We start from the raw sequence: 25,794 nt of genomic DNA on the forward strand, positions 1-25,794 counted from the left end.
AAGGAATAATGATCACAGAGGCTGCTTTTGCTGGCTTTGATATATACTATGTCTATGTGGCAAACCTTGTATATATATCACAGATATATTGTGTGTGCTAAGCCTTAAGGCACTGACAAAAAGTAGGGACCCATAAGACAGAAATACTTGAAATGAATTAGAAAAAGAAAAGACAGTTTGAACTTTTTATTTTTGACTTGCTAATATGATAAACTGAAGTAAATCTTTCTCCTTTGTATTTTAGTACTGCTGGCGGTGGACAGGTTTTAACTTCGGCTTTGACCTGCTTGTAACTTACACCAATCGATACATCATTTTCAAACGCAATACACTGAATCAGCCATGTAGTGGATCTGTCAGTTTACAACCTCGAAGGAGCATAGCATTTAGGTAGGATGAGATTTTCCCACCCCACTCTTCCTCACTCTAAAAGAACTATAAGAAATGAAATAAAACCATAATTTACACCAACAATAGTAGAACTTTGGTAAGATACAATATATATGAAACTGCAAGGAAATGATAAAGCTCCATTCCTACAAAATGTATCAATAATCAAAATTATAAGACCCAGATCTAGTATGTCAGGAAGAAAGAATGGGCTGGAATATGAATGGTGTAGGATTGATACTGGGCTTGAAGCTGTTGCCTTGCTGCTATTCCTAGAAAATAAAAGGTCTAAACTGGAAATACAACAAGGTATTCTTAGAGGAAAACATGTCTGGTATTTTCCTTCACTTTCTATAGGATTTCAGATGTCCAACTTTGCCTAATAGTTGAGCTGGCAATATTTTTCTGGAGAGGATGCTGACAAAATGGAAAATAGCTTAATGAACGGATTATTTAAAAGTCATATATTTACCTTATACCATACACAAAAATTAACTCAAAATGGATCAAAGACCTAAACATAAGAGCTAAAACCATAAAAGAAGTCTTGGAAGAAAACAGGGGAAAAGTTTTATGACATTGAATTTGACAATGATTTCTTCAGTATGATACCAAAGCACAGGCAGCAACAACCACAAAAAAAGTTGAACTTCATCAAAATTAAATTGTGTGTCAAAGGACACTTAACAAAGTGAAAAAACAACCCATGGAATGGGAAAAAATATTTGCTAACTGTATATCTGATAAGACTATATAGAGAACTCCTAACATTCCCCAACAAAAAAACAACCTGATTCAAAAATGGGCAAAGGACTTAAATAAACATTTCTCCAAAGAAAATATACAAATGACGAATAAGCACATGAAAAGATGTTCAACATTACTAATCATAAGGGAAATGCAAATCAAAACCACAGTGAGATACCACCTCACACCCGTTAGGATGGCTAATACCAAAACAAAACAAAAGTGTTGGTGCAGATGAGGAGGAATTAGACCCTTGTACATTGCTAGTAGGAATGTAAAATGGTGCTTAGTTTGTGGAAAATGGTGTGGCAGCTCCTCAAAAAATTAAATAGAATTACCAAAATGATCTAGGAATTCCTCTTCTGGTTATTTACCCAAGAGAATTGAAAGCAAGGACTCAAACATATTTGTACACATAGCAACATTATTCACAACAGTTAAAAGGTGGAAGCAACCCAGGTATTGACAGATGAACGGAAAAACAAAATGTGATGTATACCTACAATGGAATACTATTCAGCCTTAAAATGGGAGGAAATTCTGACATGTGCTATAACATGTCAGCTTGAAACTTGAAGACATTACACTAAGTGAAATAAGCCAGTTACAAAAGAACAAAAATACTGTATGATTCCACTTACATGAGGTACATACAGTAGACAAGTTTATAGAGACAGAAAGTAGGATGGTGATTGTCAAGGGCTGAGGTAAGGGGAAATGGGGAATTCATGTTTACTGGGTACGGAGTATCAGCTGGGGAAGAAGAACAGGTTCTAGAGATGAATGGAGGTGATGACTACAGAACAGTGTGAAATGTGTTGAATGCCAAGAACTACATTTAAAAATGGTTAAAATGGTAAATTTTATGTATATTTTATCACAATAAAAAAGGCATACTCGGGGACTTCCCTGGCGGCGCAGTGGCTAAGACTCCATGCTCCCAATGCAAGGGGCCTGGGTTCGATCCCTGGTCAGGGAACTAGATCCCACATGCATGCTGCAACTGAGAGTTCTCATGCCACAACTAAGGAGCCCATGTGCTGCAACTAAGACCTGCTGTAACCTAATTAATTAATTTTTAAAGGCATACTTATAAATTATTTTTATATCTCAGATATGTATAATAGCACAAGCTTGTAAATCTAAATGGAATCAGTTTATAGTTTGAAAAGACTTTAAATTCTTAACAAATAAAAGACTTAAAGAGATTTTAAAAAATTAAAAGAATATGGAAGAAAAAAGTAATTATTAAAGTAAGGTAGGGCTTATTTAAATTGATATGTGCTTTAAAAAATCATTAGTTTTTGTGTGTGTGTGTGTTTTTAATTCTAGATTACGTTTGGCTTCTTTTGATAGTAGTGGAAAACTAATATGTAGTAGAACAACTGGCTATCAAATACTTACACTTGAAAAGGACCAGGTATGTTTGATTACTTTTCTGTTAATTTTTTCATTATAGTATTTGCCTTTTGACTCTTCTTTTGAAAATTCTTAAGTAGATTTAATGTTTGATTTAAAGATTGGTTTGAGAATTTTTTGAAGGTAAGTATGGAAGTACCATGTTCACTTTTGCATAATTTACTCCATTCTACCAGAAGTGTAACTAAGACCAAAAACAATAATAATAAAAAGAAAACAGGGCTTCCCTGGTGGCGCAGTGGTTGAGGGTCCGCCTGCCGATGCAGGGGACACGGGTTCGTGCCCCGGTCCGGGAGGATCCCACATGCCGCGGAGCAGCTGGGCCCGTGAGCCATGGCCACTGAGCCTGCGCGTCCGGAGCCTGTGCTCCGCAAGGGGAGAGGCCACAGCAGTGAGAGGTCCACGTACCGCCAAAAAAAAAAAAGAAAGAAAACCAATTTGATTTGAGGGGCAGAGCTGACAATAAGGAAATAATTATTCATCCTGAACATGATCTTCACAAAGTTATGAATCTTAATTGTTTTCTCCATGTGTTCATTTATTTATACAGTAATAACATATCTTAAAGACAATCCAGTATATCTCCATAGCTCCTAGATATTAAGTGAACATTATCCTCTAGCACAGTAGGTTTCTAAAATGACAGATGTCTGTAATGTTCCCAAAATTATCTCTAAAGCCATTTGTTTTTTCATAAATCACATGCATGTAGAAGTTTCAAAATGTCATGATGAAAAAGTAAACCAGTTTCAAAAAGTAAAACGAGAGCTGTTAAAAATCAAGGATGTTTATTTCTAGTAAAGCTAACCACCATTCCAAAGGACATACTGTTTTAATAAAGGGTTTGGAGCCTATGGTTCACATAAATTATTAGAAGTTAGCAGTTTTCCTCAGACTGAAGAGACTCTCATAAAACATCAAAATTTAGCACTGCAAGGAACCTTGAAGTGATAGTTCTGACCTCACCTACCCTGTATGAGAACTCCTTTAACAGCATTCTTACAGAGGCTCCTCAACCATTGTTGGAACTCTTAGTGAGAGGGAGCTCTGTCGTGTGGTAGGTGTAAGTGAGAGGGTAGATACATAAGAAGATTCAAATCTGCCTCCATTGGAATTCTCTGTTGGTCCCTCTCACCCTCTTGAGCTGCATGGACAATATCTATGTTTACCTTCAACTTGGAACTTCATTAAAAAACATTGTCGGGGCTTCCCTGGTGGTGCAGTGGTTGAGAGTCCGCCTGCCGATGCAGGGGACACGGGTTCGTGCCCCGGTCTGGGAAGATCCCACATGCCGTGGAGCGGCTGGGCCCGTGAGCCATGGCCACTGAGCCTGCGCGTCCAGAGCCTGTGCTCCACAGTGGGAGAGGCCACAACAGTGAGAGGCCCGCATACTGGAAAAAAAAAAAAAAAGAATTGTCATGGCTCAAAGCAGCCAGAGACTTAATTAAAAAGCACCAGGCCAAGATAGTAGTTGTATTCCTAGTGTTCCTTGATTTGTTCATTCAGCAAGCATTTGTGTCCCTACTACTTCATGCTAGGTTCTATGCTAGGAGTGGAGGAAATAAAGAGGAGCTTATATAGCTAAGTAGAAGGAGAGGGATGGGCTCAAAGAGTGTGTAACGTTGAGGGAGACATCTCTAACCTTTACTGTGGGGTTGGGGACGGGTGTGGTTATTGGGGGAGGGGCAGAGACACAGTTCAGGGAAAACTTCTTCTGGACAAGTTGAAAAGTGAATGGATACCTGAACCAAGCCTCAGATGATGAGTAAGATAGAGGCAAGGGGGCTTCCCTAGTGGCGCAGTGGTTAAGAATCCACCTGCCAATGCAGGGGACACGGGTTCAAGCCCTGGTCCAGGAAGATCCCACATGCCATGGAGCAACTAAGCCCACGTGCCACAACTACTGAAGCCCGTGCGCCTAGACCCTGTGCTCCGCAACAAGAGAAGCCACCTCAATGAGAAGCCCGTGCACCTCAACTAAGATTAGCTCCCACTCACTGCAACTAGAGAAAGCCCGCGCGCAGCAACGAAGACCCAACGCAGCGAAAATTAAATAAATAAATAAATTTAAAAAGATAGAGGCAAGGCAGCACATGGGTCATTCAAGGAATGGAGAGGTTTGGAAGAGGAAGGGTTCAGTAGGTGTAGAGCCAGGGCATGATGAGCTATGGATGGAGTTTGGACTTTTTCCTGAGCTCTGTTAGAGAGCTATGGAAGGATTTTAGTTGGGGGGTTGCATATGTGTTTTATGTAGCTTATAGACGTTTGTTATAGAAAAATAGAAAATAAAAATAAGCAGAAAAAAAATCATACATAGTCCACTGAGAGATGACACCGCTGATATTTTTTTCATCGCCTATATCTTTTTTCCAAAATTTTATCTTACTGTTAACTATGTTGTAGCCTGCTCTTTTTCCACTTTGTTGTATATAGATAGCTTTTCTTGTCAATAAATATATATCCACAACATCATTTTTATTACTGCATAAGAGTTATTTTAGATATACCATAATTTAAATAATGCTTTTTTGGATAAAGTTGATTTTTTTCACTATTATAAAAAATGTACATGTATCTTTATATGTTTTTCTGATTTTTTAGAAGATGAATTCCACAAAGTGGAGTTCTTGTCAAATAAATGGTGTATATATTTTCTTTTTTTTCTTTTTTCTTTTTTTTTTTGCGGTACGCGGGCCTCTCACTGTTGTGGCCTCTCCCGTTGCGGAGCCCAGGCTCAGCGGCCATGGCTCACGGGCCCAGCCGCTCCGCGGCATGTGGGATCTTCCCGGACCGGGGCACGAACCTGTGTCCCGTGCATCGGCAGGCGGACTCTCAACCACTGCGCCACCAGGGAAGCCCGGTGTATATATTTTCTAATGGCCAAATTGCCCTCCAAAACTACTGTCAACTTACACTCCCTCCAGTAGTACAGGAGAGCATACGCAACAAAGTGTATCATTCTTTCTAGTCCTTCTCCCAATATAATAAGTGGAAACAAATCATTTATTTTAGTTTTCATTTGTTTGGTTTCTGATATTTTTTTTTACTTATTGAACATATTGTGTAAATTGACAGTTTATGTTTGTTTTTTTTAATTAAGGTGTTTGTTTTCTTGTTAATTTTAACACCTTTTATATATTAAGAATAATAACTTTGTGATATGCTATACTTTTTCCATTTTTGTAATTTATCTTTCACCCTTCATGAAACAGTCTATCAATCTCTTCCTTTAATGAGCTCTTCTTTCGATGTGCTATTTAGGCCTTCTAACTGGGATTATATAGTCATCTGGGGTTTTTTCCTATTCCTTTTATTTTTTCATTGGAGTATTTTGATACATCTAAAGTGTATCAGATGTGTCAATGTGTTTGAAATGCCATTTTTATCATATACTGTAAGGCCTTATATACTTGGTTTCATTTCTGAGATTTCTGTTTTACTGATTTTATTGTGGAGACAATAATGCTTTGTTTTAATTAGACTCAATTTAAAAAGAATTTTATTAACAGTAATGCAAATTCACCTTCACCCTTCTCTTTTCAAAAATCCCTGGGTTCTTTGTGCATGATTATTCTTCTGTATGGGGTATAGAATCATTTTGTCCAGTTTCCTCTCAAAAAATCCTATGAGGGTTTTGCTATATACTGTTAAATATAAAGTAATTTGTGAGAAATTGATATCTTCCCTTCTGGAATATGGTATTTTCTACATTTAATCAGGTCTTCCCTTACATCTCTAAAATTTAGTTTTCCCCCGTATTTATTCTTATATGTTTCCTGGAAGTATAATGCTAGGTATTTTATATTTTAATTACTAACATGAAATGAATCCTTTATAAATAGTTTTTGATGACTATAGGAAAGCTAGTGATTTTTATATATTTATTTTAAAACTATCCCTCTTACAGGACTATGCTAACTTTAATCCTTGCACTATAGAAGGATCTCTCAGAAATGTGTAAGAAGGACTAGAAACATGATAGTGACAGAAGACAATTTAGAAGCTATTGCTATAATCCAGATCAGAAATGGTGAGAACCTTATGGAAGGTAGCAATGAAGATGAAGAATTGTTGATGGGTTCTAGAAATAAAGGGGTGCAATTGATAAAATTTGGTGCTTAAGTATGTGTGAGGGTGAGGACAAAGAAGTCAAAGATAGTACCTGGTTTTGTGACTTGGGCAACTTAATTATAGTGGTAATAATAATCTGTCCTATAATTACCGATATTTGAATTATAGGAAGGAAAATGAACATGACTTAAAGTGAGGGTGAAGAGATGATGAATTCAGTTTAAAGCATATTTAATTTGAAGGCATTGAGGTGAGAATTTGATAGACCAGTGGATAAATGGGTCTGGAGTTTATAAGCAACGCCTGGGCTAGAAATAATGATTGGATGAGATAAGCTACAGGAAAATATGTCAAGAATATGACAGGAGGGGAACCTAGGGAACACTGGTCTTTAAGGGGTGGGCAAAAAAAGTAACCTGGTGAGACATGTAAGAGCTGGGATGGGGAATCAAAGCCAATTGCAAGGGTGAAAGTATAGATGGCACAGAAAGAAAGGAAAGAATAGGTAGTATTCAGTAGCTGATGATTTGAATTTGAGCTGCTTTATGCCTAAGTGAAGATTTCTAGTAGGGAATTGGATGTATGGATCCTGGAACTTAGACCTATAAATAGAATGTAGGGCAGTAATAGAGCTATAGTACAGGTAAGTAGCATGAGCCTCAGAAAAGCAGAGAAGATAGAAATAACGGTCTGGAAACAGAGATGAAAACCCAGGAAGATACCACCACTCTGATGCTGTGATGTGTAGACTTCACTGCTTCCACTGCATAGTGGAAGAAGGAAAATGGAGCTTTTCTATAAAGATGCTTCAATGCAAATGTAGGTGTAAATTGAGCCCTCAGGTGGAGTTAAAGGTTTGATGAAGCTAGAATTAGATCTGTCTAGTTTGGGGAGGGGAAATGGGGATTGATACAGTTCAATATTCAGAAATTGGTATGTCCATTCAGCCCCCAAGTGATGTCCGCATGGATCCCTTCTTTTCCCAGAGTTGGCCCTTTGATCTACTCTCCCCCACCAACCTTAACTATATTCAGATACCAGAATGCTAATCTTCCTTGGAGTCTTTGTTTGGTCGTGGTAGAGAATCTTGCTTTTGTCATCAGATACACATATCGTCAAAGCATATGTCCTCAACAAACTTAGTACATGTGCCTTCACTCAGGTTATTGCTACAAATGTTGACTAGTCCAGGGTGACTCAAGCATCTAAAGATCAACTATGATTTGACATAATTGCTCTCTGCTTAACCCTGTTAGCACCATCAGCCCAGGTGATTGCTTCACCTGACCTATCATCGTATCCATTTTGTTCACTAACTTAAAAAAAAAAAAAAACACCACTTTGCCCATTTTGGAGAACATAGAGATTGTGTGTGTGTGTGTGTGTGTGTGTGTGTGTGTGTGTGTGTCACATTTCTATTCCCTACCTTCTTTATCCAAATTTATCTTGCTGCTCCCCCAACACAAGCTGTGTCCAGTTGAGCCTTTGTCAATCACTCAAATGTTGCAGTTTTAGTCCCTCTTCATTGCAGGAGCACATGCTTCAGTTAAAAATTTTAAATTCTAGATTTAAACAGTATTTTAATAGTATATTCTCCAAAATGTATAAAGGTGAAACTAATGCATATTATTTCAGTATCCAAGTATTTAAAAAGTAGGAGTTCTCATGTCAGTGCTACGGCTTATATTCTGAGGATTTATTCTGTTCACCAAATACTGCTGGTAAAGGGTTCCAGAGATCTGTAGCATTGAGTGAGTGAGGGTTCCATTCGTCACTCTCAGGTGTAGTATCAACTCCTGTCTCTGTGGAATTTCAGGTCATTCTCATGTGTATTCATGTAACTGAACCTGAAACTGATTTTACATGATAATGTATTTTAGGTTCCAAGAGACAAATAACGTGTTTGCATTAGAGACAGTGGGAAATCTTAGACAAGAGTGGGAACCATGCTTGTTGGTGATAATAATGACTCCCCACCTTCATCCCAAGTATTTGCTATACATAAAGACCATCAGACGTTGAAGCCAAATGAGAAGTGTGTGTATTTGTGCACTGTATCTGTTCATAAAATATGTAGTTACTTGATTAGAAATTTTTCAGTAATGAAAATTACTACCGTTATTTATTACTTAATATATAGCTGGCTTTGTGAGCCCTCTATGTGCGTTGTCTCATTTAATCCTCAGTGTAATCATATGAGGTAGGTATTCTTATTGTCCCCTTTTACAGTAAGGAAGCTGTAGTTGATAAGGTCAGTGACTTGCCAAAGGTCACACAGCTAGTGGGTGGGAGTTTTGAGATTTGAGCAGTGACTCTCAGACTCCAGATGCATACTTTTAACCACCATACTAACCTTCAGTTTACTCAATTCAATAGTTTGGTTCTCTGTTTTATTTTGATAATATTACTATTATTATTAAAGCAACAAATTTGTTTTATAGGAACAAGTAGTGATGAACTTGGACAGCAGGCTTCTGATCTTCCCTTTATATATCTGCTGTAACTTCCTGTATATATCGCCAGAAAAAAGAACTGAAAATAATCACCATCCAGAAAATCCAGAAAACTGAGGATCTCATCAGCTGGAAACAGTAGCACTTTGTAAACTTTTTTGGCCAGATTTAATTTAATGGCCCTGCAGATATTCACATCTAAGGTGACTAACAGTGACAAAGGCCTTATGAACTGTTCAGATAATACAGAAGACTATTCTTATCCTCATTATATTTCTATGCATATTTAAAAAAACATTTTAAAGCCAAGAAAATATCTGTCAAACCGTTTGTTATAAAGATGTCGACTTATGCTTTTTAATTTGGCATCAGTAGAAAATTGCCGTAGGTAAATTTCACATTTCTCTGCAACCAAATATAGAGTTAATTTTTAGCTTGAACTTTGATCCTACCTAATGTTAGTGAACCTCGATTATCCATCTGTAAGTTTTATTTTTATTTGGCTAAAAGAATGCTAAAGGAATAATTTGGCCAATTATAAATGCTGTTTCAGTTGGTGTGTTTAAAGCTGTCCTTTAATTTTTTCAACTGCTCTTTATGATTCCTCCTCCTAGTCGAATATTCTTCCAATCTATGTATGTTTTTAATCATTAAATTTTTTTTCATGGTTTTGAAGACTGAGGAACTTTTTCTTTAACTTAAACATTTTCATGCTATTTTATTTTGCTTTTTATTGATATTTAGCTTTACTAAGACTTTAACAACAAAAAAATCAGGTTCAGACTTTCAAATGAACTTGGATGGGGGAGAAAATCAGTTGGATTCTGAGGATATTCCTTTGCCTTACATGGTCTTTTCTTTGACATTCTGTACAACTCTATTATTAGGTCACAGATTATTTATGTACCAAATATTACACTTTAAACATTCTCATATTCTGTGATCTTTTTATTTATGTTCAAATTTTTTAAATTGGGAATCCTATTTCCTACTTAAGCTCAGGACTTTATAACCTCTGAATTGAGTGCCTTTGAGTTACACATGCTATTAGAAATCTCATAGTAAATGTAAATAAGGTCGGAGGATATCATATAGAAGCTGATAATAAAACATTAATATACAAATAGAACTTATTTTTGTCAAAAATGAGATGTACATTTGTCATGATTTATATATGTTGGTTTCTTGTGTTTACTGCTGTTTTGAAAATAGCCATACTCATTGTCTTTCCAGTCAAAGTGAGTACTTTTTGTGGTTAATGTATATTTTTAGTATGTTTTAAGAAAAATGGGAATTACTTTTGTGTATCTGTACAAATAAATACTCATTTGGAAAAAAGAATCAGCTATTATATAAAATGACCAAAATAAAAAAATTAGTTGAAACCAGAATTTTTTTCCAAGTTAGATTTTTTCCAATTAGATTTAACTTTTAGAATTTATTGCTAGTTTTTCTTCCCTAGTGATATGTCCATAGATTCATAAATCACTTTTGTCCTTTCAAAATTCATCCTCATGGTAAATTTAAAGGAAGCTTTTAAATGCCTTCCCTATCTCTACCCCTAGAACTGTAGTAAAAAATACAATAATTTGGCTGTATTGAGGCTTCATTTCTTGTTTTTGTATTTGGCTATAACTATATATCTCTTCCATGAGATGCTTTTGTTTTTTTCCTATCTATGGTAACATCAGAGGTTCCTCACCCTTACATATTAAAAAATACAAATAAATACCAAACAAATTGAATTCTTTGAATAATTGAATTTTTCCAAATCTTGGGAGTAAAGATACTTAAAATTTGAGTATATTAGTGAGTAAAATTATTTCATTTCACTTATATGAATTAATCAAATTGGAATTACATATGGTTCCTGTCCATTCTTTGTTTCCTGGCCAAATTGCTTATGTCATTCACAGATAAAATAAATATTTGTTCAGTCATAAGTAGGTTGTGTTCTCATTGGAGAAACTGGTAATTGTCAGCTAGTACTTCACATTGATAGTAAAGATCTGCTTTTGTTTTCTTACCAAATACTTTAATGTTTGCATACTTTTCATTCTTTATAATTGGAATATTTTCAATAAAGTATTAAAAGTGTCAGCTGAAGTATCATATAAACTATTATATATGAAGGTGTTTGTCAGCTTTTGCCTTATAACCTTTGCCAAGTCTTTTTTTAAGCTGCAAGGGCTAGAAAACAATATTTACCCACTAATAATTATTTTTACTTGGCTATCAGTAAAGAAGAGGTCCTTAAGAGAAAATGTTCTAGAGTTCCATGCTAAATTATTAAAGAGAGATATGAGTGTACCTTTCCTTTTTTTTTTTCTTAAATAAATTTGGCTTGAACCTTAGCAAGGTAGGCAAAATTAAATGAATGTTGTAGTCATTAGCTTTTTAACCAAGTGTTTAGCAGCCAACATTTTATCGCATTTCAAGTCTTTAAATAGGATTGATTGCCATCATTAATGAGCAGATTTCAACATCAAATGCAAAATTAGGGTTACCAAGAGTCAATTTGGCTTTCTAAATTTAAGTTAATTAAAATTAAATAAAACTTATTAAAATTTACTTCCTCAATCACACTAGACCCATTGTAAGTGCTTAGTTAACCACATGTAACTAGTGTCTACTGTATTGGACAGTGCAGATATAGAATATTTCCATCATTGCAGAAAGTTCTCTCCAACAAAGGTGATCTAGAATATTGGACTGTTAACGCTGAAACTATGTCAGGAGTTACATTCACTTAAAGATGAACCCATGTAAAGAATAGAAAGGATAATAGAGCCAGGGGTGCAAATGGTAGATAACCTGTCAATCACCTAGAACGATGTGTTGAATCATAATTTCAAGCAATGTGTACCTAAATCACTTGACTACATTCAAAAACAAAAGTCATTGTACAGTTTCATCCCAACCACAGAGTTTGCAGTTCTTCCCAAAGTCCACGGTACAGGGATACAAAAGCAAAAAAACCTCAAACATCATCAATCACTGTTAACTAGTGGTCAGACTGCATCTAAATTAGGGGGGGAAATTACTGACTCAACAAGGTGCATCCATTTGTAATGATCAAGTAGGATACTTTTGTAAAGGCTGGTGATTTTACATAAAATAGGACTAGAAGAGGTAAAACAAAGTTCAACCAAGGCTAAAAATAGTACATTTGCCGGAATCACAGATGGTTAATGTTGATTCTTATGTAGAGTACATACATACTTTACAGCTTGCCTTTACTGAAAAATTGCTGTCTGGTTGGGGAGGGAAGTTATAAGCCAGTGTGATTACAAGTGTTGACAGTACCCCAGCCCTACTCCACTCAAAACCCATTAAAATGGCCATTAGAATGAGAGAAACTCAGGTATTGAAAACAGGATTTTTCTTCCAGATACAGTGCTGGATAATCTGCATTCTGAGAGCGGGCAACTTGATCAGTAAATAAGGAAGCCCTAGCAGAATACAGTTCTATCCCACATCTTAAAGGGGGAGGAGCCACTTAGAGACATACCACTTCTTTTCCTGCCTATGGTTAATCTCAGGGCTGTCCCTTTAGGAAACTTACTCCTTTGGTTTTTTTCTTTCTCTTCTGTACTTTGCTTTTTTTCCCTCTATACTCACACCAATATTTTAAACATGCTTAAGTTTCTCCCATCTTTGAAAAACCTTCTACATTTACCTCCACCCACTGCCATATTTTGCCCTGCATAAGCCAAACATCTCAAGAGGGTTTTATGCAGGGAATTCCCTGGTGGTCCAGGTTTTATGCAGGGAATTCCCTGGTGGTCCAGTCCCTGGTGGTCCCTGGTCTCAAGAGGGTTTTATGCAGGGAATTCCCTGGTGGTCACTGCCTTTCACTGCCATGGACCTGGGTTCGATCCCTGGTGGCAGAGCTAAGGTCCCACAAGTCGTGTGGTGCAGCCAAAAAAAGAAACAAAAGGTTATACAAGTTCTCTCTCCACTGCAAAAGCCATTCACAACCCAACTCCACTAAAACTGAGTCAGCAAAGACTTTGTTGCTAAATCCTTTAGGTTAGATGTGGGGTTTTTTTCCCATTCCTTTTAATATTTAAAATTAACCGCTTTGTTCTCCTTAAAAACAGCAGCCTTCTCTTAAAACTTCTCTGACCTCACACTCAATGGGTTTTCCTTCTCTTTCTCTGGCTCCCCCTTAGTCTCATTTTGGGGTTCTTCCTCTAGCTGTCTCCAGGCCCTTTTCTCTCAGCCTCCCCGGGGTGGTTTCATGCACTCTCATGGCTTCAAATGAACATCTATGTTCTGATGATTCCTTTTTTTGGAATCAAAAAATCAGCCTAGATCTCTCTTCCAAGCTCCAGATAACACATCTAGTTGGCATCTCCTTTTGGATGTTCAGAATGGCACCTCGGATTAGTATGTCCAAGATCTGAACATATGGTCTTTACCCAAAACTTACATTATGTACCTTAGCAAATGATGCTACCATCTACCCAGTTGCACAAACCAGAAACCTGGATGTCATTGTTGAATCTAAAATTCTATCATTCTCTGCCTCCAAAAATCAAGTTTTTCCAGTTTTATCGATTACTTCTCAAATTCAGCCACTTTTCACCTTACCTACTGGTAACACTCTAGTACAGGCCACTGGAGTTTCCAATCTAGATTATTGTACCATCCTCCCTAGGTGTTCTCCCCCTGTAGTCAAGTCTCCAGTTACCCAAAGTGTTCTCTGAATAAACGCAAATGGGATTCCCTCTGGTCCTCAAAGCCCTTCAAAGGCTATTGCTTTTGCCTCAGGATAACTCTACCATAGCTTACAAGGTTTCTAGTCTTGTCTGTACATTTCACTCCTTGCTGCCTAGGTGGCTGCCATACTTCTTTAGTTCTCTACTTTTAGCCTGTCTGCTCCCTTGCCTCTTGCCCTGGCATATGCAGTCTCCTTTGCCCAGACAATCTCTTCCACCTGTCCACACCACAGAAATCACCCCATTTGACCTGGCTAATTTCTACTCATCCCTAAGGTCTCGTTTGGACATCATTTCCTCCTGGAAACTTTTCTTGAGAAGCTTTCCCCTCAAACCAGTTAGGTACCCACTTTATGTGCACTCATAATATCTTGTTCTGCTCCTCTCAGTGCATCTTGACACTGTATCCCTCACTGGACTGCAAGCTACTCAAGAGCAGAGTTGTTTTTTTCATTGATTAAATCAATGAAACACATAGGTGTGCAATAAACATTTGTGTGAATAATTGTATTAATCATGCCTTTATTTCTTTCATTTTCTGCTGTTTTGACATCTGGGGCCTTGCTGAGACTGCCCTTCCCAGGGCTAGCTAATTTCTAGAGATAGCAAAAGACTCCCCTTCTGAGTGTGCCTTTCATATGCAAACCAGCCAGGGGAAAGCCCGTACTCTCCAACCACCTCCTTTATCGAGCTCACAAGCCAAGGCATTTTTCCTCTGCCATAATGACCCCAGGGCCAGGTAACAACAGCTCTGGACAGCCCCTAAATCCCAAGGCCCGCTGTAATTATTCAAACTAGTCAGTCTTAAACCTACTTAGCCTGCTTCCCAGCCTCTGCTATTCCCTCCCACAAAACTCAATAAAAGCTCTCAACCATACTTTATTTCCCCTTTCCCCCTCTGCCTCCTGACCCACCCTAGTTCTTCCCCGGGTGGACTTAAAACTATTTGCGTATGCTGTGTTTACAATTGGTTTGGTATGAAATATTTTATGCATGTGGACAAGACAGTCGGAAAGAAAAATGGGGGGTGGGGAGGAATAAGAACTGTATTAGGGTGGTTTATATATGGCTTTTTCCAGACATTTCTATAATAACATCAGGCAACACATTTTAACGCCCACCATGGACAAAGAAGATGGGAAAGCCACCTCGAAACGGGGGTTGAAAGAGCAGACAGGATAACTCTACTCTCAGCGAAAACTCCGGGCTCGGAAGAGGGGGGCATCGGGCCTGGGCCGCGTCATTCTGCGCAAGCGCACCACCGCCCGCCTTCCTTAGAAGCCGGAACCCTGGCGACTCGTTTCGACGCTTCCCAGGCTGCAGGGAAAGCTCAGTTCCCCGCCCTCCCGGAAGTTGTTGCACAGTCGTTTCCGGGGCGGCGTGAGGTTGGGGAGGACTCCGAATGGGTCGCAGCCGCAGCCGGTCCCCGCGAAGGGGTGAGTCCAGAAGCAGTTCTGAGGGTCTGGGGCTCGGTCGAAGACCCGTCCCCCATTTTGTTCCCAGTCCTAGGGCCGCGGAGAGGGGGGATCTTTTCTTAGGAGGAGAAGAGAGGGGGTGGATGGGGAACGAAGACCTGGGCCCTACACGTTTCAGCCCTCGGATTTGAAGGCAGTTTTTTTCCGAAGTTGGGGTTTCGCCGACCCTTTGTCACCCTCATACAGTAACTTTTGTTGTACTTGTGGCTGGGGAATGTAGAGTCAGGCCACGGTTCCCTTCATTTCTGGGTGACCGATTGCAAGTCATTCAGCCTTCCTGCGTCCGAGTTCCCGTAATTAGACATTGGGGGTAATATTGCTTACCTTTAAAAACTGAAGTGAGAATTGATGCCACACTGCGTAACACTCAGCATGTGATACCGCCAGGTTCTTAAATGCTCAGGGTTTCCTTCCCAGTTTATAGTAGGGAAATCGATGGTTAGGAGTTTGCGTGCAGGGAGCTCACCTCGTAAGCTCACCTCGTAATGTCTTCTGGCCCATGAAGTGGGCAGTGAGAGGTAGAGAAGCCAGGACTTGGAGAGATGTCAGGTAGTCCCTCGATTCTGCCCCCTCGTTAGTTTTTATCACCTTCAGCTAATCAGGGTTGATCTTAAAAGTTAAATGAGCCCTCGAGCCACAAAGGGCTATTGAGCACTTAACATGTTCTCAATCGGAATTGAGAGCTGCTGTTGAAGTCGAATACACACCGGATTTCTTTGATTTAATGCGGAAAAAAAAAAGAATAAAGTGTCCTTTTTTTTATAATGAGCACATGTTGAAATGCTAATAGTTTGGATATACTGGGTTAAATCTATACTGTTAAAATTAATTTCATGCGTCTTTTTTACTTTTTTAATGTGACATCTAGAAATGGCGCGCATTATATTACTATTGGTCGGCGCAGCATCCAGTAGATGTTGGAGGTAATTTTCGGCTCTACAATTTTGTATTTATATTAGAGCGTAGGCGGTCCCGGTCCACCTCCCGAGAGAGAGAACGCAGGCGCCGAGAAAGGTCCCGGTCCCGAGAGCGAGACCGGAGAAGAAGCCGCTCTCGATCCCCGCACAGAAGACGTTCCAGGTAAGTGCAGAAAATAACCAGATGTTTTACCACAGCTTTGTAGTCGCTGCGCTTGACTCTGTTGTTATCACTTACAAAGGCACTTATGATTTCATGAAATGAGGGGAACTTTATCCCATTGATAAAATGGGGTTGATAACATTCCACATAGTAGAGTTGCCGTGAGGAGTAAATGAGAAATAATACATGAAAAGCACTTAGCAAGAGTAAGAAATAAGTGTTTTGTATTTTTGTCTTGCTTTTTATTTACTTTTGGTGATAATAATTTATTCAAGTATATAATCAAGAATGTGAGGGCTTCCCTGGTGGCGCAGTAGTTGAGAGTCCACCTGCCGATGCAGGGGACACAGATTCGTGCCCCGGTCCGGGAAGATCCCACATGCCGCACAGTGGCTGGGCCCGTGGGCCATGGCCGCTGAGCCTGCGTCCGGAGCCTGTGCTCCGCAACGGGAGAAGCCACAACAGTGAGAGGCCCGTGTACCGCAAAAAAAAAAACAGAATGTGAGATCTTGGAAGAATCTTAGAAGTGGACTCTGATTCTTTTTTTTTTTTTAATAAATTTATATATTTATTTTTGGCCGCGTTTGGTCTTTGTTGCTGCATTCAGGCTTCTTATTGTGATGGCTTCTCTTGTTGCGGAGCACCGGCTCTAGGCACACAGGTGTCAGTAGTTGTGGCTCACGGACTCTAGAGCACAGGTTCAGTAGTTGTGGTGCACGGGCTTAGTTGCTCCATGGCATGTGGGATCTTCCTGGCCCAGGGATCGATCCCGTGTCCCCTGCATTGGCAGGCGGATTCTTAACCAATGCGCCGCCAGGGAAGTCCTTGGACTCTGATTCTTAATAAGCATCAGACACGTTTGTTTCGTTGCTTTTTTCTGCCTTACAGAAAATTTTTTTGCCCTAGCTATACTGAGTGTAACTGATGATTAAACAATAAATAATTTTTTGCTAACAGTCAGAGCCTAGGCAGAACCTTCTCCCTCATTCTGCTTTGGGGAACAAATTCCTGGTGCTCTAGAGCCTGGCTTTTGTTCAGCCTTTACCTTGCAGGCACTCATGTATATCTGTGCTCATCAACACAAGTGGCCAGGTATGTCTCTGTTTCTGACATTTTTACTTATTAAATTTTAGATCCCCAAGACGACATAGATCCACATCTCCTTCCCCTTCTCGACTAAAAGAAAGAAGAGATGAGGAGAAGAAAGAAACAAAAGAAACAAAGAGCAAAGAACGTCAGATAACTGGTAATGTTATTAGATAAATAACTGTAGGAAAAGTACAGCCATGTTTAGATAACTACAGTTATGATAAAATTATAAAAGTATAATTTTTGAACATTTAACTATTAAGTTTTTAATAGTGTTCATTGCATGTAGTTTTGAGATGTTGTTTTAGTTGTACCTTAGTTGCTGGTTATCTGGTGCTCTAGATACAAGGACAGTTAAAAACATGAGAATATTATATTTTGGAAGTATCATCAAAACTAGTGTTCTGTCTGATATTAAAGGTGGTCCTTCCTAAAGGCTCCAAGCATGTCATTTTAAAAACACTTATTTATTTATTTATTTTTTGCTGCGTTGGGTCTTCGTTGCCAAGTGGGGGCCACCCTTCATTGCAGTGCGTGGGCTTCTTATTATGGTGGCCTCTCTTGTTGCGGAGCACGGGCTCCAGGCACGTGGGCTTCAGTAGTTGTGGCTTGTAGGCTCTAGAGTGCCGGCTCAGTAGTTGTGGTGCACGGGCTTAGTTGCTCCGCGGCATGTGGGATCCTCCCGGACCAGGGATCGAACCTGTGTCCCCTGCATTGGCAGGCAGATTCCTATCCCCTGTGCCACCAGGGAAGCCCCCAAGCATGTCCTTTTAAGCAGTCTCTTACGATGGAGGAAGGAGAGCGCAATCCTTCCTTGCCCCTTAAGTTATATGCTATCCAAATTGAGGAATTTCTATCATTAAACTCAAGTCTTTAGCTAATTGTTTAGTGTATTCTCTGCGGGTAAGCCACCTCTCTTTTTATATGTATAGAATGATAGAGTTTAAAATTTTGTCACTTATTTTTGTAGAGGAAGACTTGGAGGGCAAAACAGAGGAAGAAATAGAAATGATGAAGTTAATGGGATTTGCCTCCTTTGACTCCACAAAAGTAAGTAAAACATGTAGCCAGTTAAGTATTCTTATTTGAACTGATCTGTCCCATTTTTCCATATTCTTTTATTATCACTTGTAATTTCTTTCACTGATACAAGTTTTTTGTTAGAAGACAGTAACTATCTGTGTGAAGGGATTTGAAAGCAAAGAGAAGGAAGTGGTGAGCTGCCATTGGAATTCAGGGAGTGTTTGCCTGGGATATTTGAGTTAGATCTTAAAGGGCCAGTAGAGGTGATCAGACAAAGAAGAGGAGGACGATGATTTGAAGCAGGGGGAAAAGCTCATGACAATGCCATGTAGGCATTAAAGAGCATAGAGTATTGTGGGAATTTCAAATTCAGTGACTAGTGAAAGCATGTTGGTGGGCTGGTGGCTATGAATGAGGCTAGAAATAGAGGTGGGAGGCAAATCGCAGAAGGCTTGTGATATCCTTAGCCATGCTGAGGAACTTAGGGTTGATTCTTTAGGTGATGAGAGGAAGCAGTGGTTTTTAAGCAAGGGAGTAACATACGTGTGTTTTAGAATGATGATCTGGGGCTTCATGGAGGACAAATGGGAGGCTGAGAGAACTGCCGTCGTGCAGTGAAAGATGATGAAGGCCTGAACTGAGAAGAGGGGCTGGAATATGGAGAACCATTCAGAACCAGAGTTAGTGGTAGTGGGATGGAGGTGAGTAGTCAGTGATGACTCTGAAGTGTCAGGCTGATAGGGTTAACCAAAGAAAGGATTATAGGAAGGGGGAATGCTGTGAAACAGAACGAAGCGCAACTGCCAGATAAAGATGGCATTGCGTAGTTGCATGCATATCTCATAGCTCAGAAGAGGGGTTGACAGGAGTTTGAATGCTCTCTAGCCCTGACCATAATCCTGGAGAGAATAAGGAAGTAGGGGAGGCAAAAGCGGGAGGGATTGTGGAGTAGGAGATGAAGAGAGGGAGGGCGGAGAGAGATAGGGAGATAGGGAAGTACAGCAAAGGGGAGATGGAGGGAGAGAGGAAATTGAATGAAGAGAGAAGGGAGGATAGAGAGAGGAAGCTAGTAAGGATAGGCAGGGAGAGTGTGTGTGGAGAGAGAGAAAATATATTTTAAAAACTCTCTTTTATAGAATTTTAAGTCCTTTTAATTTTGCAAATTGAAGTTGGAATTTTTGAGGAGAGTTGTCAAAAATAATCCACTTCCCCTAATCTTGTGTTCCATTGAGTTGTGAACGGAGTGGGGTAATCTCAGGTGCTATAAGAGTTTCTTTCTAACTGATGTGATTATGTGGGGCTCCCATGTATTTTTTTTAAATGACAGTGTATGACCTAAGAGGAGTACCAGAGGCATGACTGTTATGAGGTGAGAAAATTAAGAATGCGCTCTTGTTCTCACAAATGGTTATGTGAACCCCATTTTAGAATTTAATGCAGTTTATGTCTCAGGTTTTTTTCCTGAATATACCAAATCCTTACTTGTTATTCAAAAGAACATTTTATGAGTGAACTGGTTTATTAATACATATATTGGGTAAATATATGGATAAAAATATCTCCAAAATGAGACAACTAAATTTTATTGTTTTTAGAATAGTGAAGGACCTTCACTATTAGAATTCTTTTCTCTTTTGGTTTTACTGTTACCGGATATTATGTTTGAAATTCCTGAGAATCAGATGTAAAGATGGAGCCACTACTTTTAAATGTAGTCTTTTAAATGTTTGTGTATAAAGGAGAAATTAAGTGAGAATTTATAGATCCCATAAAAATTATGGAGTACCACAAGAACAAATGATGTCAGTTGTTTTTTTAATGACATCTACAAGGATGTTAATTTAATTCATATGCAGTTGGCTTCATGACTATCAGTTACAAAGTCTCTCAGCTCATTTGTATTTTTCAGTAATGTGTATCTTGTGATATTTCATCATTAATCTATGGTGGAACCTCTTCATATGCCAACGTAGTCACTTATTTTCCCTTCCATTTTAGCATTCTAGAAAGTTTCAAAGTTTGGCTATGCTTATTAATGGATAATTCTCTATTCCAGCATGTAAATGAGAGGAGAGCTAATAATATACAACTCTGCAAATAGTTTTCAAAAATCAGAAAGCCTTTAGTAATTGAACTTAGTAAAAAGGTTAACATCATTTACTTTTTTTTCCAAGTCATGCCTACCTCCTATTCTTGGGAGGTTAAAATAATACACCTTAAGTAATTTACTCAGTATTCCCCCGGCCCCCAAAATGCGGTGAAAACAGGAATAGAAAAGGAAGACCAAATATACTTGTTTTAGCTCACCTTCAAATATATACCTCACCTGTGCATGCCAGTGGATAGGAATCCTTTTTTTTGGCCTAACACAGATATCTAATAAGTATGCTAAACAGGGTACACGCCCATGTGTAATAATAGGGGAGGGAGGTTATGTGTGTGTTCCTGCACATGCACTCATGGTGGCATTAACTGGCAGTGTTCATACATTTAACAGTCATTTTCTGAGTACCTGCAAGTGCAGTAGCCTAGGATGTGACAGTTGCAAAGGTCACTCACAGCCATATCCCTCCATCAAGCTCCATATGAGCTTGCAGTCTGATGGGAAATAACATCATGTATATGATGTTATACATCATGATCATGCAGAGTAGAAAATGCAGGGTATTGTGAGGAAAGCACAGTTAACATTCTGTGGGAGTTAGAGAAGAGGGTGCTTCCTGGCAGCTGGATCATTTGAATTGGGCCTTGAAGGATGCATAAGAACCAGATGGTTGAAGATTGGATGGGGGTCAGGAAGACAATTCAGGCATGAGGAACAGAAAGGGGAACAGGTTGAATCAAAAGACCCATAAAGGAATTACTGAAAAAAAAAGTCTGAGATACAAGTGATACAACATTAGCATCTGTTATTCTGATTCTTGATTTAAAAATCAAAACTTCAAGGCCTATGTAAGAAATGGGATTTAGATAGGAATGGTGACTGATTTGAGAATGCCATCAGTTAAGGTCATAAGTGAAGTTTTTGTGAATGGATTTTTCTAGAGAAAATATCCATAACTTGTATTTGGTTTTGAAGAATTCTTTGACCAGAAAAGGTGAGGCTCTGCTACCCAATTTCCCTGTATGTCTTGCATATAATACATATACCATGAGTGTTTGTTGGTTTGAATATTGGTTTATTTGCTTATGTGTGACTATAAAAAATGTGAACAGAGAGTTATAACGCTTGGGAGATCATGGGATATCATCAGGATCTGAAAATTCTTTCACTCATTGGACTACCTCATGCTTAAATGAATCTTGCCATTTAAGAGGGTCTGTGGGATGCAGCTCTTTGATCAAGGCATATAATATGTTCTTTCTCTGGTGTGTTGTTTGCTCGTTTGTGTGTGTGTTTTGTTTTTTGTTTCTTGCTTTTCTCCAGGGGAAAAAGGTGGATGGCTCTGTAAATGCCTATGCCATAAATGTGTCTCAGAAGAGGAAGTATAGGTATGCATAGCTGCCATTATTATGTTTGAACTAATATAAATTATATGCTTGGGAAAGAATTTTTTATGGGATAATGATGTTTGTAGGAAATGTAGCAGTTTTCCAAACAGTCCCTTACTTTAATAGTTTCCATATTGTCCCTTGTTTTAATCTTCCTTGTTTATATTCTTGTATGTTAAAATAGTTTCCCATTTACATGTGAACTAGTAACTATTATAAAGAAGGGTAGTTGCCTTAAATATTTTAGGGCTCTAAGTAGTTCTTTCTTTAAAATAACATAGTCTTAAGTCTTTAGGCTTTAATTTCATTATAATTATAGGTTTTAAAATAGATTCCTCTTGAATTATTTACCTAACTTGATTGTATAAGGATTTCAACTGTAAATATCCTTCTGTTAAATATAGGTATATTTTATTAATACCACAGAACAAACCAATCCATACTTGAAATCTCACTGAATGAATGGAAAAGTCAAGACATCTTAAAACATTGCCTTTCTGTCTACATTTATCACTGATAAAAGACTAATATTCCAATTAATTTAGAATATGAATAGTGTGATTTGAGACTGCTGTGAGTTAAAGTACCAGAATCATCAACAGTCCATTGTAAAATTACTTTCAATTAAGGTCTTATGGGGAGAACTAGTACAGTGTGAAATCAGATTTGCTTGATGGGTATGTATTTTGAAACTCTTCTCTATTTCCTTAAACTAGCTAGGTGTTTAGTGTTACCTAAAATAAATATGGATTTGCAGTTGATTTTTTTAAAGTCTGTAGAATCTTCCCAAATAATATTGAAAGTATATTTCCGTACCTCTATTTGGATTTTAACTTTGAATACTTCTTGCCCTAGACTCTGCCATTTTAAAAATGGTTTATAGGTTTAATTTCTGAAGCAAGTGATTAGTTCTTTTATAAGACGAATCCAGAATTTTTTTAATGACAATAAATTTTCTCATCATAGGCAGTACATGAATCGAAAGGGTGGATTCAACAGACCTTTGGATTTCATTGCATGAGAATTGAAATATTGAAGAATGATTTTTTTCCCCTCATCTTGATGAGAACAGTGGATTTTGTATTTTGTATTTAATATGCATCAAAAACAGGATCACAGTCCCTCCTCCTTGTAAAGTAAGAAAAGTTTATTTATGATGTGTGTAGTTCACTTACCCTGCCTCAAAAAAAGGTTAAATATTACATTTTTTTCCTTTAGGAAATTTCATTTGGGGCAATCATCAACCCCATTTTTTTTTCCTTATTCCTATGGAAACTGTATATGTCTTCTTCTTGGATGCTCTTTATGACTTTTTAAAACACATAAGAGTAATTTGGAAGTAAGTTTCTCAAATAAAGCAATATTTTTACCCTTTTGTATTTGATACTTTTATTACTAGGTAAAAGAATCTCCCTACACGTTTTCTTTTTTCGTACATAGATTTAGATATCATGATTCTTTATAGTTTAAAAATTAGAAGAATGAAAAAGGATAACTGGATTTTTGTATCTTCTGTGTTTTTTGCCCCCCAAATACCATTTTTTCCCAATAGAAAAGTAATACATGCTTATTATTTTAAAAATTAAAAAAAAAAAACTTGGAAGAAATCAGAAAGTAGGGGGAAAAAGCCAAAAATCAGCCAATAATCTACCACCAGAATATTAATATTTTGGTATATGTGTTTCCAGGCTCCTATGGGTATGTATTTCTTGCCCCTACCCAAAGAGATCAGAATGTTTATGCCGCTCTCTTTTACTAATCTTTATACTCCCGTGTACTGTGAACTTTTTTTTTTGGCTGCATTGGGTTTTTGTTGCTGCACTTGGGCTATCTCCAGTTGCGGCGAGCTGGGGCTACTCTCTGTTGCAGCGCGCGGGCTTCTTATTGCGGTGGCTTCTCTTGTTGCAGAGCATGGGCTCTAGGCGCGCAGGCTTCAGTAGTCGTGGCTTGTGGGCTCTAGAGCGCAGGCTCAGTAGTTGTGGTGCACGGGCTTAGCTGCTCCGCGGCATGTGGGATCTTCCCAGACCAGGGCTCAAACCCGTGTCCCCTGCATTGGCAGGTGGGTTCTTAACCACTGCGCCACCAGGGAAGCCCATACTGTGAACATTTTTTTAAATGCTCGTATAAATTCTTTGAAAACTTACCTTTTAATAGCTAGTTGGTTATAGTGATACCATAATTTATTAATTAATCCTTTATTGGTGAACATTGCCTTCCCTCCCATGATTTGCTATTAGAATTAAAGCTGTGAGTAGATTATTTAGGGGTTAAAAAAAAAACCAAAATACAACACCAGGACATCCCCAGCAGTCCAGTGGTTAAGACCCTGCCTTCTAATGCAGGAGGCACAGGTTGCATCCCTAGTCGGGGAACTAAGATCCCACATGCCCATGCCATGCAGTGTGGCAAAAAAAAAAACCAAACCAAACCAAAACACAACACCTGTGAGTAGTATCCCTGTTACACATATCTTTTTGTACTTGTTGCCTTATTTCCTCATGTTTCATTCTTGGAGGTGGCATTGCTGGGTGAGATAAAGGGTGCATGTTTTACCCTTTGTGTGCATGTTTTATGGCTTTTTTTTAATATTTATTTTTATTTTTTGGCTGCATCTGGTCTTAGTTGTGGCACGCAGGATCTTTCGTTGCAGTGCACAGGCTGGTCTCTAGTTGTGGTGCGTGGGCTTCTCTCTAGTTGTGGCGCATGGGCTTCTCTCTAGTTGTGGCTCACCGGCTCCAGAGCATGTGGGCTCTGTAGTTGTGGCATGCAGGCTTAGTTGCACCGCGGCCCTCACCAGTGAAGTATGAGCATTTCCATTTCATATACATGTACCAGTATTGAATGTAGTTTTTTCTTAAGTTTCCACTCTGAAGGTTAAAATAATGGCATTTAGTTTTGTTTAATTTCTGAGGAAGGTGAACATTTTAAGAATGTGTTAGCCATGTATATTTCTTTTGTTTAATACTAATTCCAGACCTTGGGTCCATTTGTCTTTTGACAAGCTTTTCTTTTTCTTATTTGAAGGAAGCTCTTTTTATATTGAAGATAATGACTATTACCTATTCTGTTTCTATCTCAGTGATATTTGAGGCTTTGTGGCTAGATTTTAAATTTTGTGTTGTATTTTTTTGAGTAAGTAATATAAACACATGGAACACAATTTAGACAGCACAAAGGGTATATAGTGATGAGGTAATTGTGTATCCTTTCAGAGATATTCCATGTATACACAAGCATATAATATATATGTATATTATTACTCAAATTTGAGCAAACTCTACACACTATTTTGCACCTGTTGTTTTTTCATTTACTACTACATCTTAAGATTGTTTCTTATATTGCCCCTTATTTTTTAAGGGCAGCAATTATAGTTCGTTGTAGGATGGACTATAATTGGACATTCAAGTTGTTTCTTATCTTTTGGTATTAAAAAAAAATAATGTGGGGACTTCCCTGGTGGCACAGTGGTTAAGAATCTGCCTGCTAGTGCAGGGGACACGGGTTTGAGCCCTGGTCCTGGAGGATCCCACATGCCGCAGAGCAACTAAGCCCGTGCACCACAACTACTGTGCCTGCACTCTAGAGCCCATGAGCCACAACTACTGAGCCCGCATGCCACAACTACTGAAACCTGTGTGCCTAGAGCCTGTGCTCCACGCCAAGAGAAGCCACCACAATGAGAAGCCCGCGCACCGCAACAAAGACCCTATGCAGACAAAAATAAACAAATAAATAAATTTATTTTTTTTTAATGATGTAATTACTATTCTTATATGTCCATGATTTTACAAGTGTCTAGCTGGATTTTAAATCCATACTGCATCTGAA

The 25,794-nt window shown here is 38.5% G+C and overlaps 2 protein-coding genes across 3 annotated transcripts in view; both read left to right on the top strand.

Annotated features, from left to right (window-relative positions):
* The window catches only part of GMCL1 (germ cell-less 1, spermatogenesis associated), a 47,441-nt gene extending 37,075 nt beyond the window's left edge, over positions 1–10,366 (top strand). The window contains exons 12-14 of one of the 2 annotated variants that reach the window (XM_082852089.1): positions 245–390; positions 2,470–2,557; positions 9,069–10,366. In XM_082852089.1, coding sequence (XP_082708215.1) covers positions 245–390; positions 2,470–2,557; positions 9,069–9,197 — 363 coding nt within the window. In that variant the 3' untranslated portion in view covers positions 9,198–10,366. The remainder of the gene's footprint in view (positions 1–244; positions 391–2,469; positions 2,558–9,068) is intronic. The other variant, XM_082852090.1, reaches the window with a different exon arrangement.
* A 4,810-nt stretch (positions 10,367–15,176) lies between these two features.
* SNRNP27 (small nuclear ribonucleoprotein U4/U6.U5 subunit 27) lies at positions 15,177–23,570 on the top strand. The gene is made up of 6 exons (XM_082852322.1): positions 15,177–15,240; positions 16,239–16,359; positions 17,493–17,605; positions 18,419–18,498; positions 21,899–21,963; positions 22,930–23,570. The coding sequence occupies exons 1-6, from the start codon at positions 15,207–15,209 to the stop codon at positions 22,982–22,984; spliced, it is 468 nt and encodes a 155-aa protein (XP_082708448.1). The 5' UTR covers positions 15,177–15,206; the 3' UTR covers positions 22,985–23,570.
* The last annotated feature ends 2,224 nt before the right edge of the window (positions 23,571–25,794 follow it).

Source organism: Leucopleurus acutus (genome assembly GCF_964270905.1).
Source record: "Leucopleurus acutus genome assembly, chromosome: 12".
NCBI lineage: Eukaryota > Metazoa > Chordata > Mammalia > Artiodactyla > Delphinidae > Leucopleurus > Leucopleurus acutus.

Coding starts and splice junctions, on each gene's coding strand:
- SNRNP27 (XM_082852322.1), top strand. CDS start 15,207: ATGGGTCGCAGCCGCAGCCGGTCCCCGCGAAGGG. Junction 15,241..16,238: donor CAGCCGGTCCCCGCGAAGGG/GTGAGTCCAGAA, acceptor TATTTATATTAG/AGCGTAGGCGGTCCCGGTCC. Junction 17,606..18,418: donor CAAAGAACGTCAGATAACTG/GTAATGTTATTA, acceptor TTATTTTTGTAG/AGGAAGACTTGGAGGGCAAA.